This window comes from Zonotrichia albicollis, chromosome 26, assembly GCF_047830755.1.
Source record: "Zonotrichia albicollis isolate bZonAlb1 chromosome 26, bZonAlb1.hap1, whole genome shotgun sequence".
NCBI lineage: Eukaryota > Metazoa > Chordata > Aves > Passeriformes > Passerellidae > Zonotrichia > Zonotrichia albicollis.
In genome coordinates this window covers 3956509-3973913 of record NC_133844.1, presented here as the reverse complement: position 1 = coordinate 3973913, position 17405 = coordinate 3956509, and the positions used below count along the sequence as shown (strand labels likewise).

The window sequence follows — 17405 nt, the reverse complement described above, 5'->3', positions numbered from 1 at the left end:
TAGAGAGCTATTAAAGGCTGTACTACAGCTCCCAGCATGCCTCGCGGCCTCTTAGAGCGCCAGTGAAGCGGGGCCTACAACTCCCGTCGTGCCACGCAGCCACACAGAGTGCCAGGTACGCGCCCCCAAATGTCCCTCCAAACCCAAAGTTGCTCTTCAGTTGCCCCCCCCCCCGGACCCCCAGGTGCCTCCCAGGATTCCAAAGTGATCTCTAAGCCCCCACTCAGGACCTCCGAGTGCCCTCACGGACTCCCAGGTGCCCCCCTAAACCGCCCCCCGCCCCACAGACCCTTAGTCTGCCCCTACAATTCCCATGCTGCCCAGAGGCTACAACTCCCATCATCCCCGCGGCCCACAGAGGCCAGGTAAAGCCAGAATCCAGCTCACCAAGTGACCCTGAGTGCCCTCAGACCCAAAGTTCCCCTCAGGTGCCTTTTGAGTGTCCCTTAAATGGCTCCTCTGACCCATAAGTGGCCCTTAGGATCCCCCAAGTGCCCCCAGACCCCCAAGTTTCCCCATCGAGCAACTTCCTGGCCTACAGCTCCCATCATGCCCCGCGACACCCATTGAGTTTCATTACAAACACGCATACAACTCCCATTAACGCCCGCGCCCCATATAGAATCATTATAACCCATAGAGCTCAATTACAAACACGCATACAATTCCCATCAGGCCCCGCGCCGCATAGAGAATCATTATAACCCATAGAGCCCCATTACAGGCGTGCATACAAGTCCCATCATTCCCCGTGCTCCATAAAGAATCGTTAAAACCTAGAGTCCCATAGAGAATCATTATAACCCATACAGCCCTATTACAAACACACATACACCTCCCATCATCCCTCGCGCACCCCAGCGCCCCGGGTACTCGCCTACAACTCCCATCATGTCCCGCACCTCCCGTAGCCCATTATTGCAGGTCCCGCTCCCCGCACTACAACTCCCGTTCTGCCCCGCGGCGCTTTTCCCGCGCTTTTTCGCTCCCCTCAGCGCCCCCCGGTCATCATGGCGGAGGCTCTGGAGCGCTGGCTCCGGGAGGAGATGGAGCTGCCGCCCTCCGCCGTCCCCTCTCCGGCCGCGCTCCGCAGGTCGGGACCACCCGGGGACCCCCATGGGGACCCCCCTGAGGCGGGGAGGGGCCGGGGGTTTCGGGGTCCGGGGGTGGGAACTCCCGAGGGCTCCGTGAGGGGAGAGCGGGAATGTGGGGGGAGCTGAGGAGGTTTGGGGTCCCCTTGGAGGGTCCTGAGAGGTTTTGAGGGGTCTTGGGGGGATTCTGGGGTCCCTCTGGAGAGTACTGGGGAGGTTTTTGGGGTCCCTTTGGAGAGTACTGGGGAGGTTTGGGGGTTCCTTTAGAAGGTCCTGGAAGGGTTTGGGGGGTCCCCTTGGAGGGTCCTGGGGGAATTTTGGGGGTCCTGAAGGGATTTTGGGGTCCCTTTGAAACATCTTGGGGCGTTTTGGGGTCCCCTTGGAGGGTACTGGCTGGGTTTTGGGGGGTCCTGACAGAGTTTTGGGGTCCTTTTGGAGGGTCCTGAGGGGGTTTTAGGGATCCTGAGTGAATTTAGGGTCCTGAGGGGGTTTAGGGGTCCTGGGGGGATTTTGGGGTCCTTTTGGGTGGTCCTATGGATGTTTTGGGGTCCCTTTGAGGGGTCCTGGGGGATTTTGGGGTCCTCCTGGAGAGTCCTGAGGGGATTTTGGGGTCTTTTGGAGGGTCCTGGGGAGGTTTGGGGGGTCCCTTTGGAGGGTCCTGGGGATGCTTTTGGGGTTCTTTAGGAGGTCCTGGAGAATTTGAGGTCCCCTTGGAGGGTCCTTAGGAGGTTTTGGGGGGTCCTGAAGAATTTGGGGTGCCCTTCTAGGGTCCTGGGGTTGTTTTAGGGGGTCCTGAGGGGATTTTGGCGTCTCTTTGGAGGGTCCTGAGGGGTTTTAGGTGGTCCTGTGGGGATTTTGGGGTCCCTTTGAAGCGTCCTAGGGGGTTTTGAGGGTCCTGAGGGTATTTTGAGGTCCCTTTGCAGAGTAATTGAGAGGATTTGGGGTCCCCTTGGAGAGTCCTGAGGGAATCTGGGGGGTCCTGGGGGGTTTTAGGGTGTCCTGAGGAGGTTTTGGGGTCCTCTTGGAGGGTCCTGGGATGGTTTTGGGGTCCCTTTTAGGGCATCCTGAGTGGATTTGGGGGTTCCTGGGGGTGATTTTTGGGTTCCTGGGTGAATTTTGGGCTCCTGGGTGAATTTTATGGTCACCCCCAAATGTTGGGGTGCCCCAATTCCCTCCCCTGCAGGCTCTGCTCCGGCCCCACAGCCCCCATTTGGGATTACATCACCCGCCACGTCCAGAACCAGCGGTGAGAGGGGACCCCAACACTGGGGAGGGTGAAAAACCCCAAAAATTGAAAGGGGACCCCAAAATTTAAGGGGAAGGAGGGGGAGATGCTTTCCGGGACTACAGCTCCCATCATCCCCCGCGCCTCATTGAGTTCCTTATAGCCAAGTCTACAACTCCCATCATCCCCCGCGCTCCACTGAGTTCCATTATAGCCAAGCCTACAACCTCCATCATCCTCCGCGCCCATAGCGCTTCAATGTAGCCGGCCTACAGTTCCCATCACGCCCCGCGCCGCCCATAGAGCATTGCAGGCCCCGCACCCTGAACTACAGCTCCCATCATGCCCCGCGCCGCTTTTCCCGCTCTTTTTCCCGGTTCTCCCCTCACAGAATTTTTGGGGTGTCCCCACAGGAACGCGAAGAAGATTCGAGGAAATCTGCGCTGGTATCCGAAATTTTGGGGGGGTCCTCAAAAATTTGGGACAGAAAATTCTGAAAACCACAAAATTTGGTGTGGGGGTGCCCAAATTTGGGGGTTCAACCTTAAATTTAAGGGGAGATTTTTGGGGGATCCCCAGATTGTTCCTTAACTCGGAGTTCAGGTACAGGCACCTGCAGGAGCTGGAGGTGAGGGGGAATTGGGGTCAGATTTGGGGTGGGGAACCCAAAATTTGGGGGGGTTCCCTCAGATTTGGGGACATTTTGGGGAAATTTTGGGATTTTTGGGCAATTTTCAGGAATTTTAAAGGATTTTTTTTGATTTTGTGGGATTTTTGGAGGGGATTTGAGGGAATTTTGGGGGGTCTAGGGGAGTTTTGGAGCTTGAAATGGGATTTTTTTTTGTGGGCGAAATGCAAAATTTTTGGAGAATTTTTTTGGGTTTTATGGGAATTTTGGGAGGGATTTGGGGGGCTTGGGGGGCTTGGGGCATTTAAAAGTGATTTTGGGGGGGAATTTTTTGGGCATTTTCTGGGGAATTTTGAGAATTTTTTGCAGGATTTTTGGGATTTTTCAGGGTTTTTGGGGAATTTTTGAAAAGACTTTGGGGAGTTTCGGGGATTCTTTTACAATCTCAGGGATATCTGGGTGAATTTTGGGGGGAATTCAGGCGGATTTGGGGTCCATTTTGAGCCTCGTTTTTATTAAATTTTGGGGGGGATTTTTCTGGGATTTTTGGGGGCAATTTTTGGGAAATTTTTTCAGGGAGTTTTTGGGGATTATTTTGGTGGGGAATTTTGGGTGAATTTGGGCGGATTTGGGGGTAAATTTTGAGCCTCATTTCAGTTTTTTTTGTGGTATTCCCCCAAACTTTGGGAGTTTTGAGTATCGTGGGAACCCTGGGCCCAATCTCAGGGATATTGGGATGTATTTTGGCTGCATTTTGGGCTGAATTCGGGTGGATTTGGGTCCATTTTGAGCCTCATTTTTATAAAATTTGGGGGATTTTTGGGGGAATTTTGGGATTTTTTTTGAGCCTCATTTTTATAAAATTTTGGGGGATTTTTGGGGAGAGTTTTTGGGGATTTTTTTTCAGGGAATTTTGGGGGCAATTTTGAGCCTCATTTTTGCGGTATTTTGGGGTTTTTTTTGGTGGGATTTTTCTCATTTTTTGTGAGTTTTGAGTGTTGTGAGAACCCTGGGCACAATCTCAGGGATATTGGGGTGAATTTTGAGGTGAATTCGGGCAGATTTGGGCCATTTTAACCCTCGCTTTTGTGGAATTTTGGGGTTTTTTGTGAGATTTTCTCAATATTTTGAGAGTTTTGGGTATCGTGAGAACCCTGGGCACAATCCCAGGTACATTTGGGTGAGTTTTGGCTGAATTCTGTCGCTTTTGGGCCGTTTTTGGCTCAGGCCGCTCCGGCCCCGCCGGGCCAGCAGGGGGCGCTGCGAGCGGCCCTGGAGCGGCTCCGGAACGAGCTGCAGGACCTGGGGGACGCCATTGCGGACGCACAGGAAACGGCGCAGCGCCTTGGTGAGTCCGGCCGGAAACGCGACCCTCACACAAAGGTTCCTAATCTCAAAACCTCCATTTCGGGGGCTCCCCACCCCCGAAATTTTGGGGTCCGCGCCATTTTTGGGGTCTCATGATGCCCCTAAATCCCAATTTTGGAGTCCTCACCACAAATTTGGGATTCCTTGCCCACTCAAAACCCCAATTTTGCAGTCCCTGACCCTCCCCTAACCCCAAATTTGGGGTGCCTGAACACCCCAGACACCAAATTTGGGGTCCCCACCCCTAAATTTTGGGATTCCCCTGATTTTTATGGTCCCAGAACCTCTGAACCCCAAATTTGGGGTCCCTGAACACCCCAGCCCCAAATTTGGGGTCCCTTTTCCCAATTTTAGGGTCCCAGCACCCCCAAAACCCCAACTTTGTGGTCCCATGTCCTCCTAGACCCCAATTTCGGGGTCCCTGAGCCACTAAAGCCCCAGTTTGGCATCTTCACCCCAAATTTTGGGGTCCCCTTTCCCAATTATGGAGTCCCTGGACCCCCCCAATCCCAGTTTTTGGGTCCTTACTGTATTTTGGGGTCTCTGCCCCCAAATTTTGGGGTCCCCCTGATTTCCAGCGTCCCAGGACAACCATAATCCCGATTTTGGGGTTCCTGACTCCCCAAACCCCAGTTTTCGAGTCCCCATCCCCAATTTTGTGGCCCCAGGAACCCCGAAACCCCAATTTTTCTTCAAGCCCTAAATTTGGGGTCCCTTTCCCCATTTTTGAGCTCCCAGGACCACCAAAACCCCAAATTTGGGGTCCCTGAACCCTCGAAACCCAAATTTTGGGGTTCCTTCCCCATTTATAGGGTTTCTGATCGAGGCCAAACCCCAATTTTGGGATCCCTGATGAACTCAAACCCCAATTTTGGGGTTTCATGTCCTCCTAGACCCCAATTTTGGGATCTCCTTCCTCAATTTTGGGGTCCCCTTCCCTAATTTTAGGGTCCCAGACCCCCCCAGACTCCAATTTTGGGGTCCCTACCCCCAAATTTTGGGGTCCCTTCCCTATTTTTAGGGTCCCAGACCCCCCCTAAACCCCAAATTTGGGTCCCTGAATCCTCCAAACCCCAATTTTGTGGTCCCCTTCCCCAATATTTTGGGTCCCAGGATCCCCCTAAACCCCAGATTTGGGATCCTATCCCAATTTCGGAGTCTCCACCCTCAATTTTGGGGTCCCAGACCCCCCAAACCCCAAATTTGGGGGTTCTCACCCCAGTCTTTTGGGGTCCTCCTTCCTCCCCCAGAGGCCTCGCTGGAGGAGGCGCAGAGCCGGCGGTGGGCGGAGCTTGAGCGAGGGGCGGAGCTTCGGCTGTTGGGGGCGGAGCCGGGCCCGGCTGGGCTGGGAGACTGCCACAAGGGGGCGCTGAGGGCAACCCATAAAAGGTAAAAGGGGCGGGGCCTGAAGGGGGCACGGTGGAAGGGGTGGGGCCTTGTGGTGTTTCCTTATATGGGCAATGGGGAATTTCCTTATATGGGCAATGGGGGAATTTGGGGGATTTTTAGATTTTTTGGTCCCTGACTGAGTTTTGGGGCCCTAAGGGGGATTTTGGGTGATTTTTGAGGGGATTTTGGAGGATTCTCTGGGAGTTGGGAGGATTTTGAAGGGTTTTCAAGAGATTTTTTTTGTGTCTGTCGGGGGTTGTGAGGAGATTTTGGGGCATTTTGAGAAGAATTTGGGGTCCCTGAAGCGTTTTTTGAGGATTTTGGGTTCCTGAGGGGATTTTCAGACAACTTAAAGGATTTTGAGGGGATTTTTGGGGCCCTGATGGGATTTTGATGAAGTTTTGTGGGATTTTGAGAAGATTTTGGGTGGGTTTTGAGGTAATTTAGAGGAATTTGAAGGATTTTGGGGCCCTGAGGGGATTTTGAGTTAATTTTAAGATCTTGAGGATATTTTGGGGTCCCTGAGAGGGTTTTGGGGGGATTTTGAGAAGATTTTGGGGGAATTTCAGGAGATTTTTGGTTCCTGAGGGAATTTTGTTGGGAATTTGGGGGAATTTGTGAGGATTTTGGGAGAATTTAATGATGTTTTGAGAAGATTTTGGAATTCCTTAGGGATTTGGGGGACTTTAAGGGAAATATTGGAGTCTCTGAGTGGATTTCAGGAAGATTTTTGGGGAATTTGAGGAGACTTTGTGTTTCTGAGGGGATTTTTTGGGAATTTGAGAGGATTTTGGGGGATTTTAAGGGGATTTTGGGGGAATTTGAAGAGATTTTGGGGTCCCTGGTGAAAATTTTGAGGGATTTTGAGGCAACTTTGGGGCTCCTGAAGGAGATTTTGGGAATTTTGAGGTTTTCGGGCATTTGAAGGGAATTTTGAGAAGACTTTGGGGACCATGAGGGAATCTGGGGCATTTTAAGGAAATTTTGGGATCTTTGAGGGGATTTTGGAGGAATTTGAGGAGATTTTGGATTCCTGAGGGCATTTTTGGGGAATTTTGGGGAATTTGAGGGGATTTTGAGGAGATTTTGTGGTGCCTGAGTGAATTTTGAGGTCTCTGAGTTAATTTTGGAGTTCCTGAGAGGAATTTGGGGGGAATTTGAAGAGATTTTGGGAGATTTTGAGGGGATTTTAGAGTTCCTGAGGGCATTTGGGAGCATTTTAAGGGAATTTTAGTGTTTCTGAGGGGAATTTTGGGGAACTCGAGGGGATTTTGGGGGGATTTTTAGGCAATTTTGGGTTCCTGATGGGATTTTTGAGGGAATTTGAGGAGATTTTGGGGTCCCTGATGGATTTTTGGGGCATTTTAAGGGAATTTTGAGGTCCCTAAGGGGTTATTGGGGAATTTTGTGATCCCTGAGGGGATTTTGGGGGTCCCCGGTGGGAATTTTCAGATTTTGGAGGATTATGAGGAAATTTTGATCGGATTTTTGGCTCTCTGAGGTGATTTTGGGGGATTGTGAGGCAATTTTTGCTTTCTGGGGGGATTTTTGGGGTTCCTGAATGAGTTTTGGGGTTTTTGAAGGGATTTTTTTGCAATTTGGGGAGATTTTGGGGCCCCTGAGGGATTTTGGGGGGATTTTGTGTTCCTAAGGGGATTTGGGGGGATTTTGAAGAAATTTTGAGGGATTTTGGTGGATTTTGAAGAGACTTTGGGGTTCTTGATAGGATTTTTGGGGTTCCTGAGTGGATTATGGGTAAATTGGGGGGATTTTCGGGCATTTTGTAGAGGTTTTGGGTATTTTAAAAGAGTTTTGTGTTCCCTCAGTCCGGGCCAGTCCCGAGGGGAGCTGTCGGCCATCTTGGCTGCGGGGGCGGAGCCGGAAGTGCTGGTGAGTGGGCGGGGCCTGACATGGTGGGCGGGGCCTGGAGACCATTCAGGGACCCCAAAATCAGCCCAGGACCCCCCAAAATTCCCCAAATTCCCCCAACCCCTCCCCCTCCGCAGGTGTCAATCAAGGCCCTGTGCAAGGCCAGGGAGGTGGAGCTCCAGAGGCCACACCCACACAGGTAAGCCACACCCCTTCTTCCTTAACCCCTAATTAACCCCTCAATTAATCAATTAATTAATGAACCCCAGAGCTGCACATCACCCCGGGAAGGCTCAGGAGGCTCCGGATTGGTCAGAACAGGCTGAGGTGGGCGTGGCTGGTTGAGGAAGGGGGCGTGGCTCTGCTCAGGCCACGCCCTCTGCTCTGACACGTGGCGCCCCCTACAGGCTGTACTGATTGGCCACAGCCCAGAGGCGGTGCTTTGGGCGCTGGAGGTTCTGGCCAATCAGAGCACAAGGTAGGTGGAGCCTGAAGGAGTGGGTGGGGCTTAAAGGTGAGGGAGTGGCTTAAAGAGATGGGTTGGGCTTAAAGTGTGGATGTGGCCTAAGAGGGTGGGCGGGGCCTTAATATGTAATGGGGGCTTAAAAGGTGGGTGGGGCTTAATAGGGAGGTGGGGATTAAAGGCGTGGGTGGACCTTTAGGATGTAGGCGGGGCTTAGAAGAGTGGGTGGGGCTTAAAAAGGGTGGGCAGGGTTTAAGGTGAGGGTGTGGCTCAAAGGGTATGGGTGGGGCTTAAAGATGTGGGTGGGGCTTAAAGGGGTGGGTGGGGCTTTAATAGGTGGGTGGGGCCTAAAGGAAGGGAGGGTCTTAAAGGGGGTGTGTGAAGCTTAAGGGGATGAGTGGAGCTGAAAGGGGTGGGTGGGGCTTTAAAATGTGGGTGGATCTTGAAGGGATTGGGTGGGCTAAATGCTGGGTGGGGCTTAAACAGGGGTGTGGCCTAAATGGGTGGGTGGGGCTTAAAGACATGGGTGGAGCTTAAAAGGGTGGGTGGGGCCTAAGTGGGTGAGTGGAGGTTAAAGGGATGGGCAGGCCTTAAACAGGGGGTGGGTGGGGCTTAAAGGGGTCAGTGTGGCCTAAATGGGTGGGTGTGGCCAAAAGCAATGGGTGGGGCTTAAAGGGGTGGGTGGGGCTTAATGGAGTGGGTGTGGCCAAAAGGAATGGGCATGGCCCAAGTGGGTGGCTGGGGCTTAATGGGGTTTTTAGAACATTTTTGGGTCCCTGAGGGGATTTCTGGTGCTGCTGGGGGCGTGGCCTCACGCCTGTCAATCACAGAGCTCTCCTGGCTAGCCCCGCCCCCTCAGCTGAGGCTCCGCCCACCCTGAAGAGCCTCCTGCAGGTGAGGGGGGAGGGGAACGGGGTTGGGGTCAAAATTGGGGATGTTGGGGCTTCTTGGGGTCAAAATTTCAGATTTTGGACCTTTTTGGGGGTCAAAATATGAGATTTGCTGGATTCAGGGCTTTTTGGGGTCAAGATTTTGAATTTGGGGGAATTTGGGGGAGATTTGGGGGTTTTGGGGATTTCTTGGGCCTGAAATTTGCATTTTGGGGAATTTTTTGGGGACTTAAAGGGATTTTGGGAATTTTTAGGGGGGATTTGGGATTTCTGGGGGGACTTTGGCAATTTTGGGGTGAATTTTGGGTTTTTGGGGTTCCTGAATCCATTTTTTGTGTCCCTGGGGTGGTTTTGGGGTGGATTTTGGATTTTTGGGGTGGATTTTGGGGCAGATTTTGGGATTTTGGGGCTCCCCGAGTCCATTTTTGGGGTTCCTTAGCTGGTTTTGGGGTAGTTTGGGGTTTTTGGGGTGGTTTTGGGGTTTTGGGGTTTCCGAGTCCATTTTCAGGATCCCAGGGTCGTTTTTGGGGTGGATTTGGGGGTTTTGGGGGTTTCTACGCTCATTTTTGGGGTGGATTCTGGGATTTTGGGGTCCCTGATGTGCTTTTGGGGTCCCCAGGAGTGCTGGGGGGCCGTGGGGGGGGTGTGGGGGGCGCTGCCCCCCCTCCTGTCCCTCCTGAGGGGGCAGCTGGGGACGCACCTGGAGCGGGGGATGGGCACCAATGGAGTCACCAGGTGAGACCAAAATCCCCTGAAATACCCCTCAAATATCCCAAATCCATCCTAAAATACTTCACATTATCCCCAAATGTCTGAAATCCAGCCCAAAATGTACCAAAAAAATTCCCAAATCCATCCCAAACTCCCTGAAATTAGTCCTAAAACACCCAAAATTATCCCAAATTTGTCCTAATGTACCCAAAATTCCCAATTTTTATTCCCTTTTCCCCAAAATCCCCATTTGTTCTCCCCAAAAACTCCATTTTTCTTCTCCTGTTTCCCGAATTTTATCCCCCAAAATCCCCATTTCTATTCCCATTTTTCCCTCCAAATTCCTGTTTTTATTCCCATTTTTCTACCTATTTTCCTCCCAAAATCCCCATTTCCCCTCCTATTTTTCCCCATTTTTTCCCCATTTCCTCAGTTTCTCCATTTCTCACCCCAAATTTCCCTGTGCTCCCCCCCCATGGCTGTTCCTGCTCTGGGTGGGGCTCTCAGCCTTCTGGGGCTCCCTGGGCCCCAAAATCGCCCCAAATCACCCCAAAATTCGGCCCCAAAATCCCCAAAATTTGGCCTCAAAATCGGCTCTAAAGTCCCTGAATTCAGCCCCAAAATCCCCAAGTTTGGCCCCAAACTTGACCCCAAAATTGGCTCTGAAATCCCTAAATTTGGCCCCAAAATCCAGTCCCAAAATCGCCAAAATTTGGCCCCAAATCCTCCAGATTTGCCCTAAAATCTGCCCCAAAACCGGTATGAAACTCCCAATATTCCACCGTAAAATCCCAAAATCCAGCCCTAAAACCAGCCCCAAAATTGACTCTAAAATCCCCACAAACGGCCCCAAAATCCACTCTAAAGTCCTAAAATCTGGCTCCAAATTTAGCCCCCAAATCCCCAGAAAAAAACCCCCAAATTTTGCCCGAAATCACCAAAATTGCGCTCCAAATTTGGCCCCATGATTGTCCATAAAATGCCGAAAATTTGCTCTAAAATGCCCAAACTCAGCCCCAAAATCCTCAAATTCAGCCCCAAATTCGGCCCCAAAATCCCCATATTTGGCCTCAAAAATCTCCAACATTTGGCCCCAAACTCAGCTCTAAAATCCCAAAATTCAGCCCCAAATCAACCCCAAGATTTCCAAAATTGGCCCTAAATTGGGTCCCACAATCACAAAGTTCAGCCCCAAAGCTCCAAAATTTGGCTCTAAATCTCCAAATTCTGCCCCAAAATTCCCAAATTCAGCCCCAAATCCTGTTCTGAAATGCCCAAAATTGGCTCCAAAATTGGCTCTAAAATCACCAAATTTGACCCCAAAATCCCAATTTTTATTCCCATTTTCCCCCCATTTCTTGCCCTCTTTTTCTTCTCAGAATTCCCATTTTTCACCCCATTTTTCCCCCTATTTTCCCCAAAATCCTCATTTTCCCCCCACTATTTTTCCCCATTTTTCCCAATTTCCCCATTTCTCACCCCAATTTCCTCCCCAGGCAGTTCCTGCTCCGGGAGGGGCTCTCGGCCTGCCGGGCCTCCCTGGGCCGGGCGCTGACCCAGCTGCAGCAGGAGCTCCAAAATCCCCCCCAAAATTCGGCGCCAAAACCTCCAAATCCACAAAATTCAGCCTTTCCAAAATCCCAAAATTGGGACCCAAAATCCTCAGATTTGGCCTCAAAATCAGCTCCAAAATCGGCTCTAAAACCCCAAAATTTGGATCCTGAATCCCCAAATTTGGACCTAAAATCCCAAAATTTGGATCCTAAATGCCCAAATCTGGCCCCAAAATCCCCGGATTTGACCCCAAACTCGGCCCTGGAGCAGCTCCGGCAGCAGCTGTGGAGGGGGAGGGGCCAAGTGGTGAGTGCGGGAATTTTGGGGTTTTTGGGTTTTTTGGGGGGTTTTTACGGGGTTTTGGGGGGTAAAATGGGGAAATTTTGGGGGTCTGGGATTTGAGAGTTTTGGGGTTTTTTGGCGTTTTGGAGTTTTTGGGGTTCATGGGATTTTGGGGGGTAAATGGGGAATTTTGGAGTTTGGGATTTGAGATTTTTGGGGTGTTTTGGGGGGTTTTTTGGGATTTGGGGTTTTTGGGGGATAAAATGGGAAATTTGGGGGGATTTGGGGCAATTTTGGGTGTTTGGGATTTTGGGGGTTGGAGATTTGCGGGAGGGGATTGGGGGGATTTGGGATTTTGAGGGATTTGGGGTTTGGGAATTTGGGGGATTTGGGGTTTGAGGTTTTGGGGTTTTTTTGGTGGTTTTGGGCCTTGGAATTTTTTGGGGAGTTTTGGGGTTTGGGGGATTTTGGGGTTTTGGGATTTGGAATTTTGAAAATTCAAGATTTTGGACATTTTGGATTCAGGATTTTGGGGTTTTTTGGGGGGATTTTGGGGTTTGGGTTTTTTTGGGGTTTTTATGGGGTTTCGGATTTGGGGGTTTAGAGTTTGGGGGATTTTGGATTTGGGGGAGTTTGAGGTTTTGGGGATTTTGGAGTTTGGGATTTTGGGGGTTTTTTGGGGAATTTTGGGATTTGAGATTTTGGGATGTTTGGGATTTGGGGTTTTTGGGGCATAGAATAAGGAATTTGGGGGTTTTGGGGAAGTATTTGAGGGGATTTTGGGATTTGGGAGGTTTGGGGATTTGGGGGTTTGGGATTTTGGGGAGATTTGGGACATTTTGGGGTTTTGGGGGTTTTTGGGGAGTTTTGGCGGTTTTGGGGATTTTGGGGTTTTTGGGATTTTTAGGGATTTAAGATTTGGGGGTTTTGGAGATTTTGGGGTTTGTGATTTTGGGAGGGATCTGGGGGAATTTTGGGGGATTTGAGGGTTTGGGGGTTTGGGTTTTTGGAGTATTTGGGATTTGGGTTTTTGGGAGATTTGGGGGGAGAATTTTGGGGGATTTGGAGGATTTTGGGTTTGGGGATTTCAGGGGACTTGGAGGATTTGGGGTTTTGGGGGGATTTGGGGACATTTTGGGGTTTTGGGGACTTTGGGATTTTTGGGGGGTAAAATGGGGAATTTTGGGCTGAAATTGGGGAATTTGGGATTTGGGGTTTTTTTGGGATTGGGAGATTTGGGAGTTGGGGCACTTTGGGGGATTTGGTGGATTTGGGGGTTTTTGGGGGGTTGGGGGATTTTGGGGCTTTGGGAGATTTTGGGAATTCGGGTTTGGGATTGGGGATTTGGGGGCGATTTGGGGTTTTGGGCTTTTTTTGTAATTTAGGGGGGAAATGGGGAATTTTGGGGGGAAATGGGGAACTTTGGGTAATTTTGGTGATTTTGGGGTATTTTGGGTGATTTGGGAGAGATTTTTGGGGTATTTTGGTTGACTGCGGTTTTTTGGGTTAATGTTGGTGATTTGGGGTGATTTTGGGTTAATTTTGGTGGATTCTTGGGTTAATTTTGGGGTAATTTGGGGGATTTTTGGGTAAATTTTGGTGATTTTAGGTTAATTTGCATGATTGTGGGGGGATTTGGGGGGATTTTGGGGTGAACTTTGGTGTATTTGTGGTTAATTTTAGTGCTTTTTGGGTTAATTTTGGGTTAATTGGGGGGGATTCCAGGGTTAATTTTGGTGATTTTTGGGTGAATTTGGGGGGATTTCAGGGTTAATTTTGGCTCATTTGGGTGATTTCAGGGAGATTTTTGGGTTAATTTTCGTGACTTGGGGTAAATTGTGAGCTAATTGTGGGTTAATTTGGGTGATTTGGGTGATTGTGGGGTGATCTGTGGGATTTTTGGCGTAATTTTAGTACATTTTGGGTTAATTTGGGTGATCTCAGGGGGTTTTTGAGTTAATTTTGGTTATTCTGGGGTTTACTTGGGTGATCTGGGGAGATTTTTGGGTTAATCTTGTTGATTTTAGGTTAATTTGGGTGGTTTTGGGGGGATTTTTGGGTGAATTGTGGTGATTTTGAGGTAAATTTAGGTGATTTCAGGGGGACATTTGAGTGATTCTGGGTTAATTTCTGTGGTTTTGGGGGATTTTTGGGTTAATCTGGGTGATTTTGGGGTTAATGTCAATAATTTTGGGTGGATTTTTGGGTTAATTTAGCTGATTTTGGGGTGGTGTTTGGTGATTTTTTGTGTTAATCTGGATGATTTTGGGGGTATTTTTGGGTAAATTTTGGTGAATTTTGGGTTAATTTGGGTGAATTTGGGGTGAATTTTGGTGATTTTTGGGTAACTTTGGTGATTTCAGGGTGATTTTTTTGTTAATTTGGGTGATTTCGGGGGGATTTTTGGGTGAATTTTTGTGCATTTTCTGTTAATTTTGGGTGGAATCTGATGATTTTTGTGTTAATTTGGATGGTTTCAGGGGATTTTGGATGAATTTTGGGTGAATTCTGATGATTTTTGGGTAATTTAGGTGATTTTGGATTCGTTTTGGGTTAATTTTTGTTTCATTTTGGTGTTTTTTAAATTCATTTTGGGTGAATTTTGGGTTTATTTTTGGGTGAATTCTGTTGATTTTTGGGTAAATTTGGATGGTTTTGGGGGAATTTTGGGTTCATTTTGTTGATTTTGGGGTTATTTTGGGTGAATTTGGGGTGAATTCTGTTGGTTTTTGCCGTTTCCCTCCCCAGCTCCATTTGCAGCAGCGCCTGCGGTTCCTGAGCGCCGCCACCAGGGGGCGCCGAGCGGCGCTGAAACCGCTGCAGGAGCAGGTGGGGAGCAAACCAGTATGGACCAGTATAAACCAGTATAGACCACTAAGCCCCCCAGTCCCCTCCCAGTATATTCCAGTATCCTCCAGTCCATCCCAGTTTATCCCAGTTCCTTCCCTGTCCCTCCCAGTTCATCCCAGTTTGACACTAGCTGTGGTCTCAATGCTCCCAGTCCCCTCCCAGTCTGTCCCAGTTCATCCCAGTTTGACTCCAGCTCTGATCCCAGTGCTCCCAGTCCCTCCCAGTTCCTCCCAGTCCATCCCAGTTCATCCCAGTTTGACACTAGCTGTGATCTCAATGCTCCCAGTCCCCTCCCAGTCTGTCCCAGTTCATCCCAGTTTGACTCCAGCTCTGATCCCAGTGCTCCCAGTCCCTCCCAGTTCCTCCCAGTCCATCCCAGTTCATCCCAGTGCTCCCAGTTTGACTCCAGCTGAGATCCCAGTAACTCCCAGTTTGATCCCAGTCCCCTCCCAGTGTTCACAGTAACCCCAGTCCATCCCAGTATCCCCCAGTTCCTCCCCAGTCCATCCCAGTATATCCCAGTTCCCTCCCAGTCCATCCCAGTCCCTCCCAGTATAAACCAGTGTCCCCCAGTTCCATCCCAGTGCTCCCAGTAACTCCCAGTACAATCCCAGTTCCCTCCCAATATATCCCAGTATCCCTTATTTCCCTCCCAGTGCTCCCAGTAACTCCCAGTTCATCCCAGTTCAATCCCAGTTCATCCCAATGCTCCCAGTTTGAATCCAGTTGAGATCCCAGTATATCCCAGTTCTCTCCCAGTCTGTCCCAGAATCCCCCAGTCCCTCCCAGTGCTCCCAGTTTGACTTCAACTGTGATCCCAGTAACCCCCAGTTTGATCCCAGTCCCTCCCAGTATAACCCAGTCCCTCCCAGCACCCTCCCAGTTCCATCCCAGTATATCCCAGTATAACCCAGTCCATCCCAGTATCCTGCACTTCCCTCCCAGTTCCCTCCCAGTCCTTCCCAGTTCCCCCCAGTTCCATCCCAGTCCCCTCCCAGTATAACCCAGTATCCCCCAGTCCCTCCCAGTTGCTCCCAGTTCATCCCAGTTTGACTCCAGCTCTGATCTTGGTGCTCCCAGTAACTCCCAGTTCCTCCCAGTGCTCTCAGTTTGACTCCAGCTGAGATCCCAGTAACTCCCAGTTTGATCCCAGTGCCCTCCCAGTATAACCCAGCACCCTCCCAGTCCATCCCAGTATAAACCAGTATCTCCCAATTCCCTCCAGTCCCCTCCCAGTATGATCCAGTTCTCTCCCAGTCCCTACCAGTCCCTCCCAGTTTGATCCCAGTTCCCGACGTTTCTGATTGGCCGCAGGTTGTAGGCGTGGCGCGGGCGGGGCCAGGCTCGGCCCCTCCCCCTCTGGAGGGGGCGTGGCTGCGGCGCCGGCAGCTGGCACTGGGAGCACTGGGAGCACTGGGAGCGGAGCCCCGTCCTCCGGCACAGGCCACGCCCCCTCTGTGGGGGCTGGCACAGGAGATGGGTGTGGCACAGGTGGGGGAGGGGCTAAGAGGGTGGGGCAGGGCTTAAAGAGGGATGGGAGGGGCTTAAATGAGGGAGGGGCCTATGCTGGGGGAGGGGCCTAACCCAGAAGGCTTAAATAGGGGAGGGGCTTAAACCAGGGGATTGGATAAAGTGGGGGAGGGTCTTAAAGTGGGAGGGGCCTAAAGGGTGGGCCAAAGGCTTGAGGTGTGGGACTTAAAGAGGGGGGGGGGGGCTTGAGGGGGAGGGAGGAGATTTAAGAGTGGGGAGGGGCTCAAAGGGGGACGGGCTTAAACAGGTGGCATCTAAAGAGGGGGAGGGCTGAAAGGGTGGGGGAGGGGCCTCGAGGAGGGAGGGGTTTAGAGAGCCAAGGGATGGGGGAGGGGAATGGGGGAGGAGCCGAAAGATGGAGCAGAGACTTAAATTTAGGGGGAGGGGCTTGGGAGCAGGATTGGGGGAGGAGCTTGAAGTGTGGGGGAGGGGCTGGAGGGAAAGGGGAAGAGCTTAAAAAGTGAGGGAGGGGCTTGGAGAGAGTGGAAAGGGTTTGGGGTGGGGCTTAAATTGGGCTGAAAGGGTGGGGGAGGGTCCCGCCAATTGTGGGCTTGTCCTGCGGGGTTTGGGGGCGTGGCCAAGCCCGCCCCCGCCCCCTTGTGTCCGTCAGGGCTCGCTGCTGTCCCAGGCGGCCATCTTGCGTCAGCAGCTCCGCCAGGGGGCGCTGTGCCTGCGCTGGGGGGCGGGGCCTGTCCTGGGGGCAGAGCCAGAGCCGCCGGCCTCACCCCCCCTCACCGAGGGTGTGGCCGAGCTGCTGCCCCAACTGCGATTGGTCAGAGAAGACTGCGAGCAGAGAATCAGGGACTGGCCCCGCCTCCAGGAGCTTGTCAGCCAATGGTGAGGGAGGGGGCGGGGCCTGGAGAGGGAGAGGCCTGGAATGGGGGCATGGCTCCTCCCACCCAAGCACCGCCCCCTTTTCCTAACCCTGCTCCTCTCCCCAGGTGGGCCCAGCCGGCTCAGTGGGTCCTGGCCACGCCCCCTGGCTGCGCCCCCTTCTCCCATTGGCTGCAGTGCTGGAGAGCCGCCACCCACGCCCTGCAGGCCACGCCCACCCCCGAGGAGGTCCCGCCCACCATTGGGAATGGGGGGGAGTGAGTGTAGGAGGCTCCGCCCATCTGAAGCACTCTGGAGGCTCTGATTGGTTGGGAATAAAATGGTGTGGGGAAAGGGGTGTGGCCTGAGTTTGTGCTCAATGGGGGGGACCCAAAATGTCCCCAAATGGCCTCAGAATGTCCCAAGCAGCCCAAAATGGCCCCAAAATGTCCCCAAATGGCCACAAAGGGTCCCCGGGGGGGTCCTGAGGTATCCCCAAGGTGTCCCCATGATGCTCCATTGAGGTCCCCAAAATGTCCCCAAGATGTCCCCAAAGTGCTCTCAGGGTGTCCCCAAGGTGTCCCTGCGATGGCCACTGAGATGTCCCCGAAGTGTCCCCAAGAGTTCTTCAGGTGTCCCCAAAGTGTCCCTGAAGTGACCCTGAGATGTCCCCAAGGTGTCCCCGGGGTGGCTTCGAGATGTCCCCCCAAAGTGTCCCCAAGGTGTTCCCTGGGGGTCCTAA

At 51.7% G+C, this 17405-nt stretch overlaps 1 protein-coding gene across 2 annotated transcripts; it reads left to right on the top strand.

Moving 5' to 3' along the window:
• Positions 1–895: 895 nt before the first annotated feature.
• HAUS5 (HAUS augmin like complex subunit 5) lies at positions 896–17017 on the top strand. 2 transcript variants are annotated; one of them, XM_074559171.1, is made up of 17 exons: positions 896–1093; positions 2275–2337; positions 2730–2762; positions 2920–2944; positions 4172–4292; positions 5563–5701; positions 7528–7591; positions 7708–7769; positions 7840–7897; positions 7978–8048; positions 8879–8927; positions 9543–9658; positions 11131–11494; positions 14219–14299; positions 15635–15811; positions 16461–16687; positions 16792–17017. In XM_074559171.1, exons 1-17 carry the CDS (start codon positions 1011–1013, stop codon positions 16943–16945), a joined length of 1887 nt encoding a protein of 628 aa, XP_074415272.1. In that variant the 5' UTR covers positions 896–1010; the 3' UTR covers positions 16946–17017. The 2 variants fall into 2 exon arrangements, with proteins under 2 accessions (XP_074415272.1, XP_074415271.1); XM_074559170.1 differs by having other exon boundaries at positions 897–1093; positions 8864–8927.
• The last annotated feature ends 388 nt before the right edge of the window (positions 17018–17405 follow it).